Source organism: Girardinichthys multiradiatus, chromosome 7 (assembly GCF_021462225.1).
Source record: "Girardinichthys multiradiatus isolate DD_20200921_A chromosome 7, DD_fGirMul_XY1, whole genome shotgun sequence".
In the NCBI taxonomy this organism is placed as follows: Eukaryota; Metazoa; Chordata; class Actinopteri; order Cyprinodontiformes; family Goodeidae; genus Girardinichthys; species Girardinichthys multiradiatus.
Window position 1 is genome coordinate 28,489,114 of NC_061800.1, and position 14,619 is coordinate 28,503,732.

The 14,619-nt window shown below is 40.6% G+C and overlaps 2 protein-coding genes across 8 annotated transcripts in view; both read left to right on the forward strand.

Annotated features, from left to right (window-relative positions):
• The window catches only part of cobll1b (cordon-bleu WH2 repeat protein-like 1b), a 28,450-nt gene extending 21,691 nt beyond the window's left edge, over positions 1-6,759 (forward strand). For all 6 annotated transcript variants that reach the window (XM_047371368.1, XM_047371367.1, XM_047371372.1 and 3 more), the window contains 6 exons: positions 75-204; positions 2,441-2,657; positions 2,752-2,837; positions 3,636-5,083; positions 6,175-6,255; positions 6,336-6,759. In XM_047371368.1, coding sequence (XP_047227324.1) covers positions 75-204; positions 2,441-2,657; positions 2,752-2,837; positions 3,636-5,083; positions 6,175-6,219 — 1,926 coding nt within the window. In that variant the 3' untranslated portion in view covers positions 6,220-6,255; positions 6,336-6,759. The remainder of the gene's footprint in view (positions 1-74; positions 205-2,440; positions 2,658-2,751; positions 2,838-3,635; positions 5,084-6,174; positions 6,256-6,335) is intronic.
• A 4,186-nt stretch (positions 6,760-10,945) lies between these two features.
• The window catches only part of grb14 (growth factor receptor-bound protein 14), a 40,671-nt gene continuing 36,997 nt past the window's right edge, over positions 10,946-14,619 (forward strand). Inside the window, exons 1-2 of one of the 2 annotated variants that reach the window (XM_047371591.1) lie at positions 10,946-11,247; positions 12,681-12,810. In XM_047371591.1, the coding sequence (XP_047227547.1) occupies positions 11,069-11,247; positions 12,681-12,810 (309 nt within the window). In that variant the 5' untranslated portion in view covers positions 10,946-11,068. The remainder of the gene's footprint in view (positions 11,248-12,680; positions 12,811-14,619) is intronic. The other variant, XM_047371592.1, reaches the window with a different exon arrangement.

Below are 14,619 nucleotides of genomic sequence, written 5' to 3' on the forward strand. Positions count from 1 at the left end.
GATTGAGGCTCTTGATGCTAACAACATTCTGATCACTTGGATTGAGTGAATTCTGTTTTAAAATCATCATGCAGATGAGTCCTGTAAGTCGTGGTTCCTCTGCAGAATCTTCACTGAGGAGGACCAAACGCAAAGCTCCTCCACCTCCAACATCTCCAAGCCCTGTTGTCCAAAAAACTGTGTCAGAAGAGGAACATATGCAAGGTCTTCTTTTTCCTATCTAGGTTTTGAGAGATATTAAGATTTTTTTTATGTTCATGCATTTATAATTTAGCCTTTAAGTGTTCATTTATGTAGGAAAAAAGAGCCAATTTGAACTTTTAAAGGTTACATCTGGCTTTTACTTACTTTGACTTGTGTGCCTCCTAGTGGTTGTTATTGTGTGGTACACATTTTATTAACGAGGTCCTGGGAACTATATTTCAAGGGTATGGCCAATTACATTTTAATACATTTCAATAAATTTTTTTCCCCCTTTTGTAAATAGGAAAATGTGTCTTGCTGTTCTGTTTTGAGTTTCCATTTATTCAATATACAAGTATTTCTGTTTAGTCAGCTTTTTGGTTGTCTAATTATCCTCAAATCTTTAGATGACAAGCCCTCCTTAAAAGCTTGTTTTTTGGATTTTTGTAGGTACTAAATTATTTTTATATTTCTTGTTTTGGATAGTATGAAGTTACCTGCTTCTGAACATACTTTCCTGTTATTGTGTGCCCCATTGTCCGGTTAGAGGAAACGCCACCCGTCCTGTATGCACACCAAAATGAATCAAAGGCTTAAAGGATTTCAAAATATTTCGTACTGAAGGGTTTGTTTTTTTTTGTTGTTCAAGAGTGCCAAGTTTTGTGTGTGTATGTGTATATATATATATATATATATATATATATATATATATATATATATAATATACTGCTCAAAAAAACAAAGGGAACACTCAAATAACACATCCTAGATCTGAATGAATGAAATATTCTCATTGAATACTTTGTTTTGAACAAAGCTGAATGTGCTGAAAACAAAATCACACAAAAATCATCAATGGAAATCAAATTTATTAACCAATGGAGGCCTGGATTTGGAGTCACACACAAAATTAAAGTGTAAAAACACACTACAGGCTGATCCAACTTTGATGTAATGTCCTTAAAACAAGTCAAAATGAGGCTCAGTATTGTGTGTGTGAGAGCCATGCAGCCCTCCAAAGAAATGCCACCCCACACCATTACTGACCCACTGCCAAACCGGTCATACTGAAGGATGTTGCAGGCAGCAGATCACTCTCCACGGTGTCTCCAGACTCTGTCACGTCTGTCACGTGTGCTCAGTGTGAACCTGCTTTCATCTGTGAAGAGCACAGGGCGCCAGTGGCGAATTTGCCAATCCTGGTGTTCTCTGGCAAATGCCAAGCATCCTGCACGGTGTTGGGCTGTGAGCCCATTTGTGGACGTTGGGCCCTCATACCATCCTCATGGAGTCAGTTTCTAACCGTTTTTGCAGACACATTTGTGGCCTGCTGGAGGTCATTTTGAAGGGCTCTGGCAGTTCTCCTGTTCCTCCTTGCACAAAGGCAGAGGTAGCGGTCCTGCTGCTGGGCTGTTGCCCTCCTACAGCCTCCTCCATGTCTCCTGGTGTACTGGCCTGTCTCCTGGTAGCGCCTCCAGGCTCTGGACACTACGCTGACAGACACAGCAAACCTTCTTGCCACAGTTCACATTGATGTGCCATCCTGGATGAGCTGCACTACCTGAGCCACTTGTGTGGGTTGTAGAGTCCGTCTCATGCTACCACGAGTGTGAAAGCACCACCAACATTCAAAAGTGACCAAAACATCAGCCAGAAAGCATAGGTACTGAGAAGTGGTCTGTGGTCCCCACCTGCAGAACCACTCCTTTATTGAGTGTGTCTTGCTAATCTACAAAGATTTCCCCCTGTTGTCTTTTACATTTGAATAACATGTGAAATTGATTGTCAATCAGTGCTGCTTCCTAAGTGGACAATTTGATTTCACAGAAGTTTGATTTACTTGGAGTTATACTCCGTTGTTTACGTCTTCCCTTTATTTTTAATCAAAGTCCACAAATTTATATCCTTTTCAATATTTAGTGTATAAATCTTTATTGGCCTGACAGTAAGGAAACACTTCTTATCACTGATCAGTCTTTGCGTGGTTGCAATGTTTTTTTTTGTTTTTATCTTTGGTGCTGAGCTCAAAGTTTTGGGGGTAGAAATCCTATGTGCCATCACCCTAATCTTTAGCTCCCTCCACAGATTAGATCAGGTTCGAGTCAGGACTGTGGCTAGGGACACTAAAATGTTTCTTATTTTTTACTCAGAAGAGTGTTGTTAAAACTAAATGGGGATGGATGGGTGGAAGGATGGATGGATGGGGATTTCAAATAGCAATGACTTAATCTATTAATTTGTTATTTCTTTTTTACAGCAACTGCAGCTTCTACCACGCTGCAGGAGATCACAGAGCAGGAGGAGGCTGGTGGGTCTGTAATGTCCTCAGCCGCTACCAGTGTCCAGAAAGAGAATGGCAGCCTCAACATGTCCCATGAATCCTTACTTCACCCACCTACTCCAGATGCTGAGAGTGGGAGTACAGTGGAGGCTAGTGGGGAAGATCAGTGTCCTGATCTATCCTCAGATGGCAAGTACGAACTCTAGTGACGTTACATAAGGCTGTGCTATGCTTTTGCCGTTAGGATTTACAACTGTTTGAACTTTTTTCAATAATTTTTTTTCCAGACGAGTAGACAGCTTTGTGAACGATTCTGCAGCTCAGGGTATTAAGGAACGTGATGGCACAGATTCATCTGAACCCACTATCACTGGTGAGCACTTCCTCAAATTACAGCAGGTCTGATCTCATAGTGCCCGATATATTTAATGGCAACCTGATGAAGATGTTTAAAAGCTTTAAAAATAATGAATCTTCTACTGAAGAAGCATTATCTTAACCTGCAGAAATATCCAACTTTTGAGTACATTTATTTAGTGGGGGTACAATTGTGGTAATGACTGTTTCCCTGTGGTATAACTATAGCAGCACAGAGGCCCAATATGTTTAGCCACTGGTGGCTAACCTGCTCAGGGGCTCATATGATGCCCACACTGCATGGTAAGCAGGATGGTAAACGCAGTAAAAAAAAAACTAAACCCAAAGCTCAGTGTTGGAAAACTGCAGCCAAACATGTCATCTTGGGTTCACCATGAAAACCATTAGACCCTATCTATATACTAATTTGTTGTTTAGGAGTAATGCCAGAGAAAAGCCTTTTTTTTGGTCGATTGTCACAAATGTGAGTGTGTGGAGTTTACTTAACTCGGCTCAGGATTAAACTGAAATCGTGGTCAAATTAAACTATGATCAAGTGTTTCGACAAACATTTCAGGGGGGTTTGGTGTGAAACAAAGCAGGAATATGTGGAAAAACACCTCATTTTCACTATTAAGTATAGTAGAGGCTCTGTGATGCTACGGGGCTGTTTCTCTTTCAGAGGGCCCAATTTATTATTGTTTTTATTACAAAGAGATTATGAATAAAAATCAACTATCTAGAGAGAGTGTGCAAAGTCCAAGTCCTTTCCTGCTGTCTGTTTCATATGACAAATGTTCTGTTTCTTCTGCAGATTGCGTAGCAGTTCAGGTTGTAGATGTTCACCCATGGCCCACCTGCGAAGAGACTAAAGCTGACAGCAGTGAGAGCAGACTACCTCCTCCTGTACAAAAGGATGCAGAAGTTCAGGCCTCCAGTGACTCATATGCAGAACCCCCTAGAGAGCTGCCTGATGGGCCGGCGAGTTCAGTGACCTTCAGCACGCCGTGCCCTGCTGGAGAAAATGCTGTAGTGCAAACAGATTCCAGGGGACTCTCTGTGCCTCCACAGCAACATGTGGACACATTTTCTTCACCAGCTAATACACTCACCTTAGGGCTGACAGAGAACAAAGATATGGCCACTTCAACGGAGCTGGAACCCTCTGAGCCTGAACGTGTCTCACAGCACACTTCATCAACCTCGACCTGCCAAGACTCAAAGCCAAGCGTGCCGGCCCCAAAGAAAGCACTGTCTCTGCAAGCAGCAGACTCTGAGCTAAAGCCGAAGCCTTCGAATGAGCTGACAAGAGACTACATTCCTAAAGTCGGGATGACAACCTACACGATTGTGCCTCAGAAATCCCTTGAGAAGCTCAGATACTTTGAAGTTGCACTGACACTGGAGGCGCCTCCAGAAGCTCCAAGAGAGGATCTTGATTCTGGTTCTCCTGGTTTGAAAGAAGACCAGAAACAGACTGAAGTTTTAAAAGAGAAAACTGAGTTAAATTCTAACTCACCCAGGGATGACTCACTGTCTAGCACAATTAATACCACTACTACTTTTAGTACTACTACAATGCAACACACTGTAAATGGAAGTATACCTGAACCACCTCCTCCCTCACCACCGATGACTATACAGAGTGCAGACAAAATTTCCTCAACTAATGAAGCGTCTCAACCAGGTTCGCCAACAGAGACCAAGGAGATGAAAATTCCACCCGCAACTAGACCTAAGCCTGCTTCTTTCCGCTTGGCACAGCACAAAAAAATACCTGGATTTTACGTAACTTCAGCTGCTGAGAAAAGTCTTAGTTTCAGTCCTGCCTCTGGCCTCAAGGAGATTCAAGGGAGTCCAGATAGAGCAGCCCTGCCCTCTCCTCCTCCTCCTCCACCTCCTCCTCCTCTTGCTCCTCCTTTACCTCCTGTGCAGTGTCAAGGGGAGACAGCAGAGGTCACTGCCGTTCAGCTGAGCCCGAAACAGGATGTGGCCTCCATGCGAATGATTAGGCAAAGCAGTGTGCCGTCCAGAGAGCCAGGTGCTAGGTTAAACTTGGCAAAATTAAGGAGCTTCGCAACTCCTAGACCGTTTTCTCCTTCGACGCCATCCCGATTCGCCCAGGCTGTATCCTCGGCTGTGAAAAGAAGCCAGTCCCTGTCTCATGGACCAAAATCACCTCCCTCCTCCGTGTCGCCGCCTGTTTCTCCAATTACAAGTCCCTCACCAGTTATCCAGTCAAAGGGTTTATCTGAATTCAAGGTTGGTGCTGAAAGAGAGGGTTGAAATGTAGTACCTAAAGTATTCACATCCCTTTAACTGTATTATAAAACAACGAAATGTAGTGCATAATTGTGAAGCGAAAGGAAAAATGTACTGTATAGTTTTTTAAAAATAGCATATTCCGTCTTGGTATGTAAACAATTTTTAGAAATAAAGATCTGAAAAGTATGTTGGGCATATTTATTTAGCCCCCTTTACTTTGACACACCTAAATAAAATGCAGTACAACTAATTGCGTTTAGGAGTCATAATTAGAGGGGCTCCAGAGATCCACGGCTCGGGTAGGAGAATCTGTTGACCTGACAGCTGTTTGTCATGCACTCCCCAAACTGCCTTACCTTGCAGGAAAAGTGGCAAAACATTTTTTATATATAATAAAATATTTAAAAGAAACAAATAAGATGTCCATATAAAGGGCTTCAGGTAAAATAAACAAAAATTGGACTTTGTCATATATGCATATTTCTATGTGCGTCACAGTGCAGACCATCCCCACATTAACACATGGTGGTCGCAGCATCATCTTGATGTACAGACCTAGATCCAACTGGGAATCAACAGGAAGACTTGGAAATTCCTGTCCAGATGTTCTCAATCCATCTGACTGATGTTTTTATCCAGTCTTCCTTGCAGAGTAGCTTAAGTTCAGTCTCCAGATGTGCAAAGCTGGTGGAGGCATGCAGCTGTGACTATAGTTCTACAACAAATTGGGTTGAGTACACGCACACTGAATCTTGTGGTTGTAATCTGACAACTGGGGTAAAGTTCAAGGGGATGTGAATACTTTTGCAATATGTGCTATATAGCTAACCAGGTGAATGTTGAAGGGCTCTCTGCTGCACTAGTGTTCAAACTACTGATTCTAGTCATCTTTTCAAAACTGCAGCGAATTTGAAAAAACTGATACTTATGTCCTTTTTTTTCTCTTTCTCAAATTCACTGAAGTGTGTTCTGTTTTTTTTTTCTTGTATATTATGATCTTTAACATATAGTAGAAATCAAATTTTATCTGACGCAGTGACTTGAATCAGCCTGCCATTTGATATAAACTGCTTATTCTCTCCATCCAGCTGGGTGAGGAGGTTACTGAGATGGCAAAAGAGACCGGACTGTAGCAGCTTTGTAATTCCTCTGACGATTTATTCTTCACTGTAAGTAAAATCCAGCACCCGACAATATTATATTTCTTTGTTTCCACAAAATGAACACCATAAACTTGTTTTTCTTTTAGGAGGAGCTCATCTTGTATGCTTTAATTTCTCCAGAAGCGCTGTCCTCTGTGAAACCTGTGTCCGTGGTCTTCGCCAGGCATCATAAAACTTTGATTTTTTTTTTAATGATTTTATTATCACATCATTCTTATTATTTGTGATTATTGTTGGCTTCTTTTATGTGACAGCTTTTATGCATTTAATGCAAAGAGATAATCCTATAAATTATTAGTGATTCCCAGAGCGATAATGTTTATGGATTTACTAAGATAGTGCATTATCTAAATAATACTGGATGTGTAGGACAGATCTGGTCTGACCTTCAGTAAATGTTTCCATATTTAAGTTTTAGAGTTTCCATTCCAGTGGATGCAGAAGAGCACTGCTGTGTACACGTGTTCTTGTTCGGTGAGTGTTGCTATGATTAAAGCTTTTATCAAGGCACTTGTCTGTATTGTCGTCATTGCCACACTGTGGAAGCTGCTGAAATTGGATCCTGCAGAATAAAAGGGGACATTCACAACAAGTAAAACTGGATCCTTGTGTGTGCGAGAGAGAGAGTGACCCAACCAAGAGTATGTTGCTGTAGGGTGAACCCAGCATGTCAGTTCTCACTGCAGCCTTGAACTGAAACCTCACGTAAAACATTTCAATTTGAATTGGTTTATGAAAGTAAAGGGTGGGCTTGTTCTTGGTGGAACTTGCTGGTGACTATTTGATTTAAACTTGTCAAAGACAAACCCTGCAGTCACGGAGGAAGACGTCTGACTTCTCAGCAATTTGATGGCTAATTAGTTTAGAAGTAGTTTGGTAATTTAGCCAGAACCATGTTCTGAGAATGATTTTTTTTTTTTCTATCTGTAGTTACATTATCAGAGCTTCAAGCATATTTCTGTCAACATAGTGCCAAACTTTAGTGCACTGCAGATTCAGAAAAATAATGGCCATAAACTTGAGCTGCAGCATGGAAGAAAACACAATTTCATATACAGGTCCTTCTCAAAATATTAGCATATTGTGATAAAGTTCATTATTTTCCATAATGTCATGATGAAAATTTAACATTCATATATTTTAGATTCATTGCACACTAACTGAAATATTTCAGGTCTTTTATTGTCTTAATACGGATGATTTTGGCATACAGCTCATGAAAACCCAAAATTCCTATCTCACAAAATTAGCATATTTCATCCGACCAATAAAAGAAAAGTGTTTTTAATACAAAAAACGTCAACCTTCAAATAATCATGTACAGTTATGCACTCAATACTTGGTCGGGAATCCTTTTGCAGAAATTACTGCTTCAATGCGGCGTGGCATGGAGGCAATCAGCCTGTGGCACTGCTGAGGTCTTATGGAGGCCCAGGATGCTTCGTTAGCGGCCTTTAGCTCATCCAGAGTGTTGGGTCTTGAGTCTCTCAACGTTCTCTTCACAATATCCCACAGATTCTGTATGGGGTTCAGGTCAGGAGAGTTGGCAGGCCAATTGAGCACAGTGATACCATGGTCAGTAAACCATTTACCAGTGGTTTTGGCACTGTGAGCAGGTGCCAGGTCGTGCTGAAAAATGAAATCTTCATCTCCATAAAGCTTTTCAGCAGATGGAAGCATGAAGTGCTCCAAAATCTCCTGATAGCTAGCTGCATTGACCCTGCCCTTGATAAAACACAGTGGACCAACACCAGCAGCTGACAAGGCACCCCAGACCATCACTGACTGTGGGTACTTGACACTGGACTTCTGGCATTTTGGCATTTCCTTCTCCCCAGTCTTCCTCCAGACTCTGGCACCTTGATTTCCGAATGACATGCAGAATTTGCTTTCATCCGAAAAAAGTACTTTGGACCACTGAGCAACAGTCCAGTGCTGCTTCTCTGTAGCCCAGGTCAGGCGCTTCTGCCGCTGTTTCTGGTACAAAAGTGGCTTGACCTGGGGAATGCGGCACCTGTAGCCCATTTCCTGCACACGCCTGTGCACGGTGGCTCTGGATGTTTCTACTCCAGACTCAGTCCACTGCTTCCGCAGGTCCCCCAAGGTCTGGAATCGGCCCTTCTCCACAATCTTCCTCAGGGTCCGGTCACCTCTTCTCGTTGTGCAGCGTTTTCTGCCACACTTTTTCCTTCCCACAGACTTCCCACTGAGGTGCCTTGATACAGCACTGTGGGAACAGCCTATGCGTTCAGAAATTTCTTTCTGTGTCTTACCCTCTTGCTTGAGGGTGTCAATAGTGGCCTTCTGGACAGCAGTCAGGTCGGCAGTCTTACCCATGATTGGGGTTTTGAGTGATGAACCAGGCTGGGAGTTTTAAAGGCCTCAGGAATCTTTTGCAGGTGTTTAGAGTTAACCCGTTGATTCAGATGATTAGGTTCATAGCTCGTTTAGAGACCCTTTTAATGATATGCTAATTTTGTGAGATAGGAATTTTGGGTTTTTATGAGCTGTATGCCAAAATCATCTGTATTAAGACAATAAAAGACCTGAAATATTTCAGTTAGTGCGCAATGAATCTAAAATATATGAATGTTAAATTTTCATCATTACATTATTGAAAATAATGAACTTTATCACAATATGCTAATATTTTGAGAAGGACCTGTATTTTTTTTATTTTATTTATTTAAAAGTCTGATCACTAAACACAAACCACCAAAATCAAATCGTTGAGTTTGGAACAAGAGATGCAGATAACGATAATAGGTTAACCACGGCAATTAAAGCCCTTTAACGGGGTGACTGTAAAGTGCTTGCAAAAGTATCCCCCCGGCTTTTTATCTCGTTAGCACCATCAACACCATCATCTTCAAATGGAAAGCACGGTATACCACAACAAACCTGCCAAGAGAGGGCTGCCCAACAAAACTCAGATCAGATGAGGAGGGCATTAATCAGAGAAGCACAGAGACCAAAGGTAACCCTGAAGGAGTTGCAGAGTTCCACAGCAGAGACTGAAGTATCTGTCCATAGGACCACAATAAGGTGTATACTCCCTAAAGCTGAACATAAAGAATGGCCAGAAAAAACATTTACTTAGTGTTAAAAATAATAAGGCATGTTTTGAGTTTGCCAAAAGGTATGTGGGTGACTCCCCAAATGTATGGAAGAAGGGTCTCTGGTCAAATAAGATTAAAAATTTACTTTTCTGCCACTGTTGGAAAACTATGTTTGGTGCAAATCCAACACATCCCACCAGCCCAAGAACACCATACCCCCAGTGAAACGTGGTGGCAGCATCAGGTTTTTTTTAGCAGCAGCGACAGGGAAAATGGTCCGAGTCGAAGGTTTAGGGGAAGCATTTAAATGTGTTGGAATGGCTTAGTTAAAGTCCTGGCCTAAATCCAGAATCTGGTTAGACTTGAAGATCTCTATTCACAAGGGAAATTTGTCCAGCATCAAGCAGCTGAAGCAGGTTTACCTTGAGGAATGGGCAAAACTCTCAGTGGTAAGACGTGGCAAGCTCATGGAGACTTTTCCGAAGTGACTTTGCAGCTGTAATTGCTGCAAAAAGTTGCTCTACATGTATTTGTTTCCAGTTATCTAGAATCCCGACCACCAAGTGCAATAATGATTGTCTTTGTTTTGGTTAAACATAAACTTTTGTGTAGTAGATTAAAAAATAAATATTTTCTTTGAAATAGTATGACTCGGTTGGGAAGAAAAATCAAAGCAAAAGAGAAACATAAGCTAATCAAAGCATTCTAAACAACTGTCAAAGAACATTTTGCTAATGAGGAATATCTACAAATGTTAAACAATGTTTCAGGTTTTGTTTGAACATATTTTGCATCATTGTAAAAGCATTTCTAATTTAAAAAGATATTTAAACAATAGCTATAGTCAGGTTATTTTTAGACATGTTTACATGTTTTCAAAGTATTCCTCTAGATTAAAAGACTGGCTTAGTTGCCCAGATTGTCCAATTAAATGTTTTTCTTTTTGGAAACTTTTATATTTGTTCTCTTTAATGTTTTGATTTGCTTCATAGAGTTCAGCCTGCCATGTTTATTGAACCAATGTTGTAGGCTACGCCTTGTTTAATGGAAAAAGTCATTGCTTTAACTCTTTGCTGCTGGTTGGTCTGAATCTCCCCTGGTCAGGGTCTGTTACACATTACCTTTCAGGACGATGTTATCATCCTAACCATCCCCCATGTGGAGCCTGTCACTGAATGACACAGCCCGCATTGGAACCAGTCTGCTGGATTAGCTGCTCTTTACAACCACAGGCAGTCTACAGTGGAGTCATTTTAAAGTATATACCCTGTCCAAAGTCCATAAGAAAAGAACAGTTAGTTTTATAGCCATCCTGGACTCATTATCAGCTGCTTTGTTTAAAAAGTCTTTGTGTGCACATGCCCTGACATTCAGTTTGCAAATGTATCACAGAGCAAAAACATTAGAAATAAAAACAAGCAAATGGACTCATTATCAATTAACTTAATGCAAATAAGGCTACTTGGACAATCATTCTGTTAAAAATATCTTTATTGTGGTGGATCATGTTTGGGTAGGAGGGATCATTTTGCCCCACTGGGCCAGCCCTGTGGGCAGCAGATGAGCCAGAGAAACTTGTGTGTGTGTGTGTGTGTGTGTGTGTGTGTGTGTGTGTGTGTGTGTGTGTCTGGTGCTGAGCTGTGAGCAGAAGAGCCCCGCCAGGCAGCCTGCTCCAATTGGGCACACTCTCCCTTCCAACAGCTCGTCTCTCCTGTTTGCTTCAGATGATGCCTTGGATTTAGCCAACCCACACGACTGCTATGAATAAGACACTGGGCAAAATACACACTTCTCGAGGACTTGGACTGAAAGCAGAGATTTTTCAGAGAGGCAAGGGTAATGTGAGTTTCTTCCCCAGCCCAGCAAACATCCCACTGGAAGATCCTTCACTCACGCCAAATGATCAGACGACCCGGACCAAGTTTTGCAAAGGGAACAGGTATGGGTCACTTTTACATACATAAACTGCTATTGGTCTGCTATAGGTCTGCTTACACAATGCATCATAATAAATGCATCTAGCTAAAATAAGTTCTTTATGCAACACATTTTATAAGGCTTCCAGTCCTGCATTTAAATAGCATAGTGTTTGCATTTGTAGGAGCCAGTCAAATAGCTGCAGTGTTGTAAAGCAATACACTGAACAGCAGCTGATTTCAAGTTTTCAAGTTAAGGTAAACCACTTATTCTGGTCACTGGCAAAGCTGTTTCCAACTTAATAATGCATTCTTTAGGGAGCTTTAATAAAAAATACTTACAGTATTTTCTTTGTAAGATACAACACTTCACTCCAGCCAGGTCTTCCAAATGTTAAAGCACTGTTCTACCGTGGTGGAGTCAGGGGCTGTTCATTTGAGCTCGTATCTAAAGTTTGCTGGTGAATAAGCGTGTCAACATGTAGTTGAGTGCAGGAGGGGTTGATGCAAAGAGAAGCATGTTTATCACCTTCTCCATTCCTATCATCTGCAAAACCAGCAGCAGCAGCAGCAGAATCAGTACAACGTCACTGTACGCACTGGCTTGCAAGCAAAACATGGATTCAGTTGTAAAGTTTAGTGAAAAACATCTATCTCTCTCCAGCAGATCCTTGACACTCCCCACCCAAAATATTGACCCACCGCTATATTATCATTTTTATATAATTTCCCTCTCAATTGTGGTTGGGTTATATTCATTTGATGTCAAAGAATATGCAAAGAAAAAAAACACCAAAACACGAGAATAAAGAAGACGAAAGAACAGCTGAAAGTTGCCAGAGAGTAAAGATGTCAGTTCTGGGACATGATGTTGGGCCTTACTGCCATAACACTGTCAGCAGAATGGAAGAAATCAGTGATTGTGAAGGTTCTTGCTTGAATGTGAGCTCATATGATGAAGACTTCTTTGGGTGTTTTTTTTCCAGCAGGGATGAGGGATTTAGGACAGATGTTGTTGGTGAGGTAATAGCATTCACATCTTTTGGAGAAATACCATAGTACTTTCAAACTGCCCGACAAGAAAAAATAAAACTGTCCAGGTCCTTTGTACAACAATGATCCATCAGACACTCAGAATCCTGCTGACAAATCAACAATTATATTTTATACTTGCATCCTGTTGTAAGCAAGGTCTGACTATTAAGTTTTGAAAAATAGTTTTGAAAACTAGATATGTGCTTAGAAAAGCAATGGAAAGGCCACTTATGATTTTTATTGTGTATGTGTTTTATACTTCATAGGTATTATAGCTCTCAAATCTATTTTAAAACCTTTTAAAACAGATGCCCCTTTGGTGACAGTTTGATATAAAATCTCCTGGGCCTTACTTTCTGCCTTTGTTCAGGATGTTTCTTCCTCACTTATACTACTTGTGTCTGTGCTGATGATTCTTTAGGAATGTTAAAGAGGGAGAGGAGTCTTCACCTTCTCCTGTTCCAAACCTCTTTCCTGAAATTCTGCCTCCAACCATCTCCCAGTCCATATCTGAATGTGTACTACCGTGGACAAAAATTGGTGCAACTCAGGTGAGTGTCCTATTTACAGTGGAAAAAACATTTGACCGAAAAACTTAGGCTACAGGCAGCAAAGTTGTTGTTTTCTAACTATCCTCAACTGGAGGACATTCTGTAAAGTTGCATGATGCATGACTACACTGTGTTTGACTAGTGAGTTTGTTTGACTTCACGACATGTGGGTGGTTATTTTTCTCCATGCATACAATCCACCAGACAATATAAAAATGAGTAAACAAAGTGAGGCTGGTATGTTTATGTACTGATGCTTGACAAGCTTTCATTACAATGCAAGTCTATGAATTACTTTATGTATAATGAAGTGGAATGAGCAGGAAATAAGCATGGAACATCCTTTCTGAAATGTATTCAATACTTAGTAGAAATACTTTTTTTGTAGTAACCGCTTCACCATGTCTCCTGTATTGGGAAACCAGTTAAATGCATTGCTGTGTTGTAATTTTACCCATTCTTCCACACAAACTGTCTTCTTCAACTGTTGAAGGTTTGGTGGGTGGCGGCAAATGTTTTGCATCAAACTTTAAATGAGTATCAACTTGCTTTTTTTCACCAGTGAAGTCTTGTGCAGTAAGTATGCACAGACTAGTTTTTGGTTGACTGCGTTCCAAGTTTCATAGGAAAACAGTACCTGCTTAGGCTTTTCTAATGATTTCAGTGAGGATAACTCTTCTAATATTTCTTTTGACTCCTCTGTTAGAAATCCTGCGAGACCCAATTAGTGGCTGGATTATGGTGAAAACTTTCTTCATGCAATAGCTTGCGGATGAGACATATTTTTATTGACCATCGGTGTGGTCAAAACCAGTTGAAATTAATTTTCACTGAGAGGGAGTATTATTGCTTTCTAAAAACCGACAATTCTCTGTGATTTTCTTTGGCTTTAAGCAGATTTTTGAATCTTCGTTTCTTCATGTGTTCAATACTTCTTGAATTATGTCATCATATTACACATACCTTAATTTATGGACTAATTTGCTTCATTTCCTTTGTATTTGTGGATTACTTGGGTTGTTATGGACATCTGGTGTGAATGTTATGTGAATAGGCACTGGAAATATATTTAGTGAGAAAAACATTGACAAAGTTGATACTTATTTTCCCCACTGTGGGTGCATATCAGCTATCTATTTAATGGCCTGTATCCACATACTGCTGTTTTTTTTTTGAGTCTCAGCATTAAGTTTTGTGCTCCTAGATGTCAGTGCAGGTACACTTTACTATAGCTATATTTGACCCAGGAGCAAATGCTTGACTTCAGAAGTCTTTTCCTTGGGCTCATGTTTAGCTACTCAGTTTTGTAAGAGATTTGTTTTTATAAACATGACTATGAATATTGTAGCTTCACACTGAAGGCATCAAAACTATGAATTAACACATGTGGAATTATATACTGAACAAAAAAGTGTGAAACAACTGAAAATATGTCTTATATTCTAGGTTCTTCAAAGTAGCCACCTTTTGCTTTGATTACTGCTCCGCACACTCTTGGCATTCTGTTGATGAGCTTCAAGAGGTAGTCACCTGAAATGGTTTTCACTTCACAGGTGTGCCCTGTCAGATTTAATAAGTGGGATTTCAAGCCTTATAAATGGGGTTGGGACCATCAGTTGTGTTGTGCAGGAGGTGGATACAGTACACAGCTGATAGTCCTACTGAATAAACTGTTTGTATTATGGCAAGAAAAAAGCAGCTAAGTAAAGAAAAACGAGTGGTCATCATTACTTCAAGAAATGAAGGTCAGTCAGTCCGAACAATTGGGAAAACTTTGAAAGTGTCCCCAAGTGCAGTTGCAAAAACCAT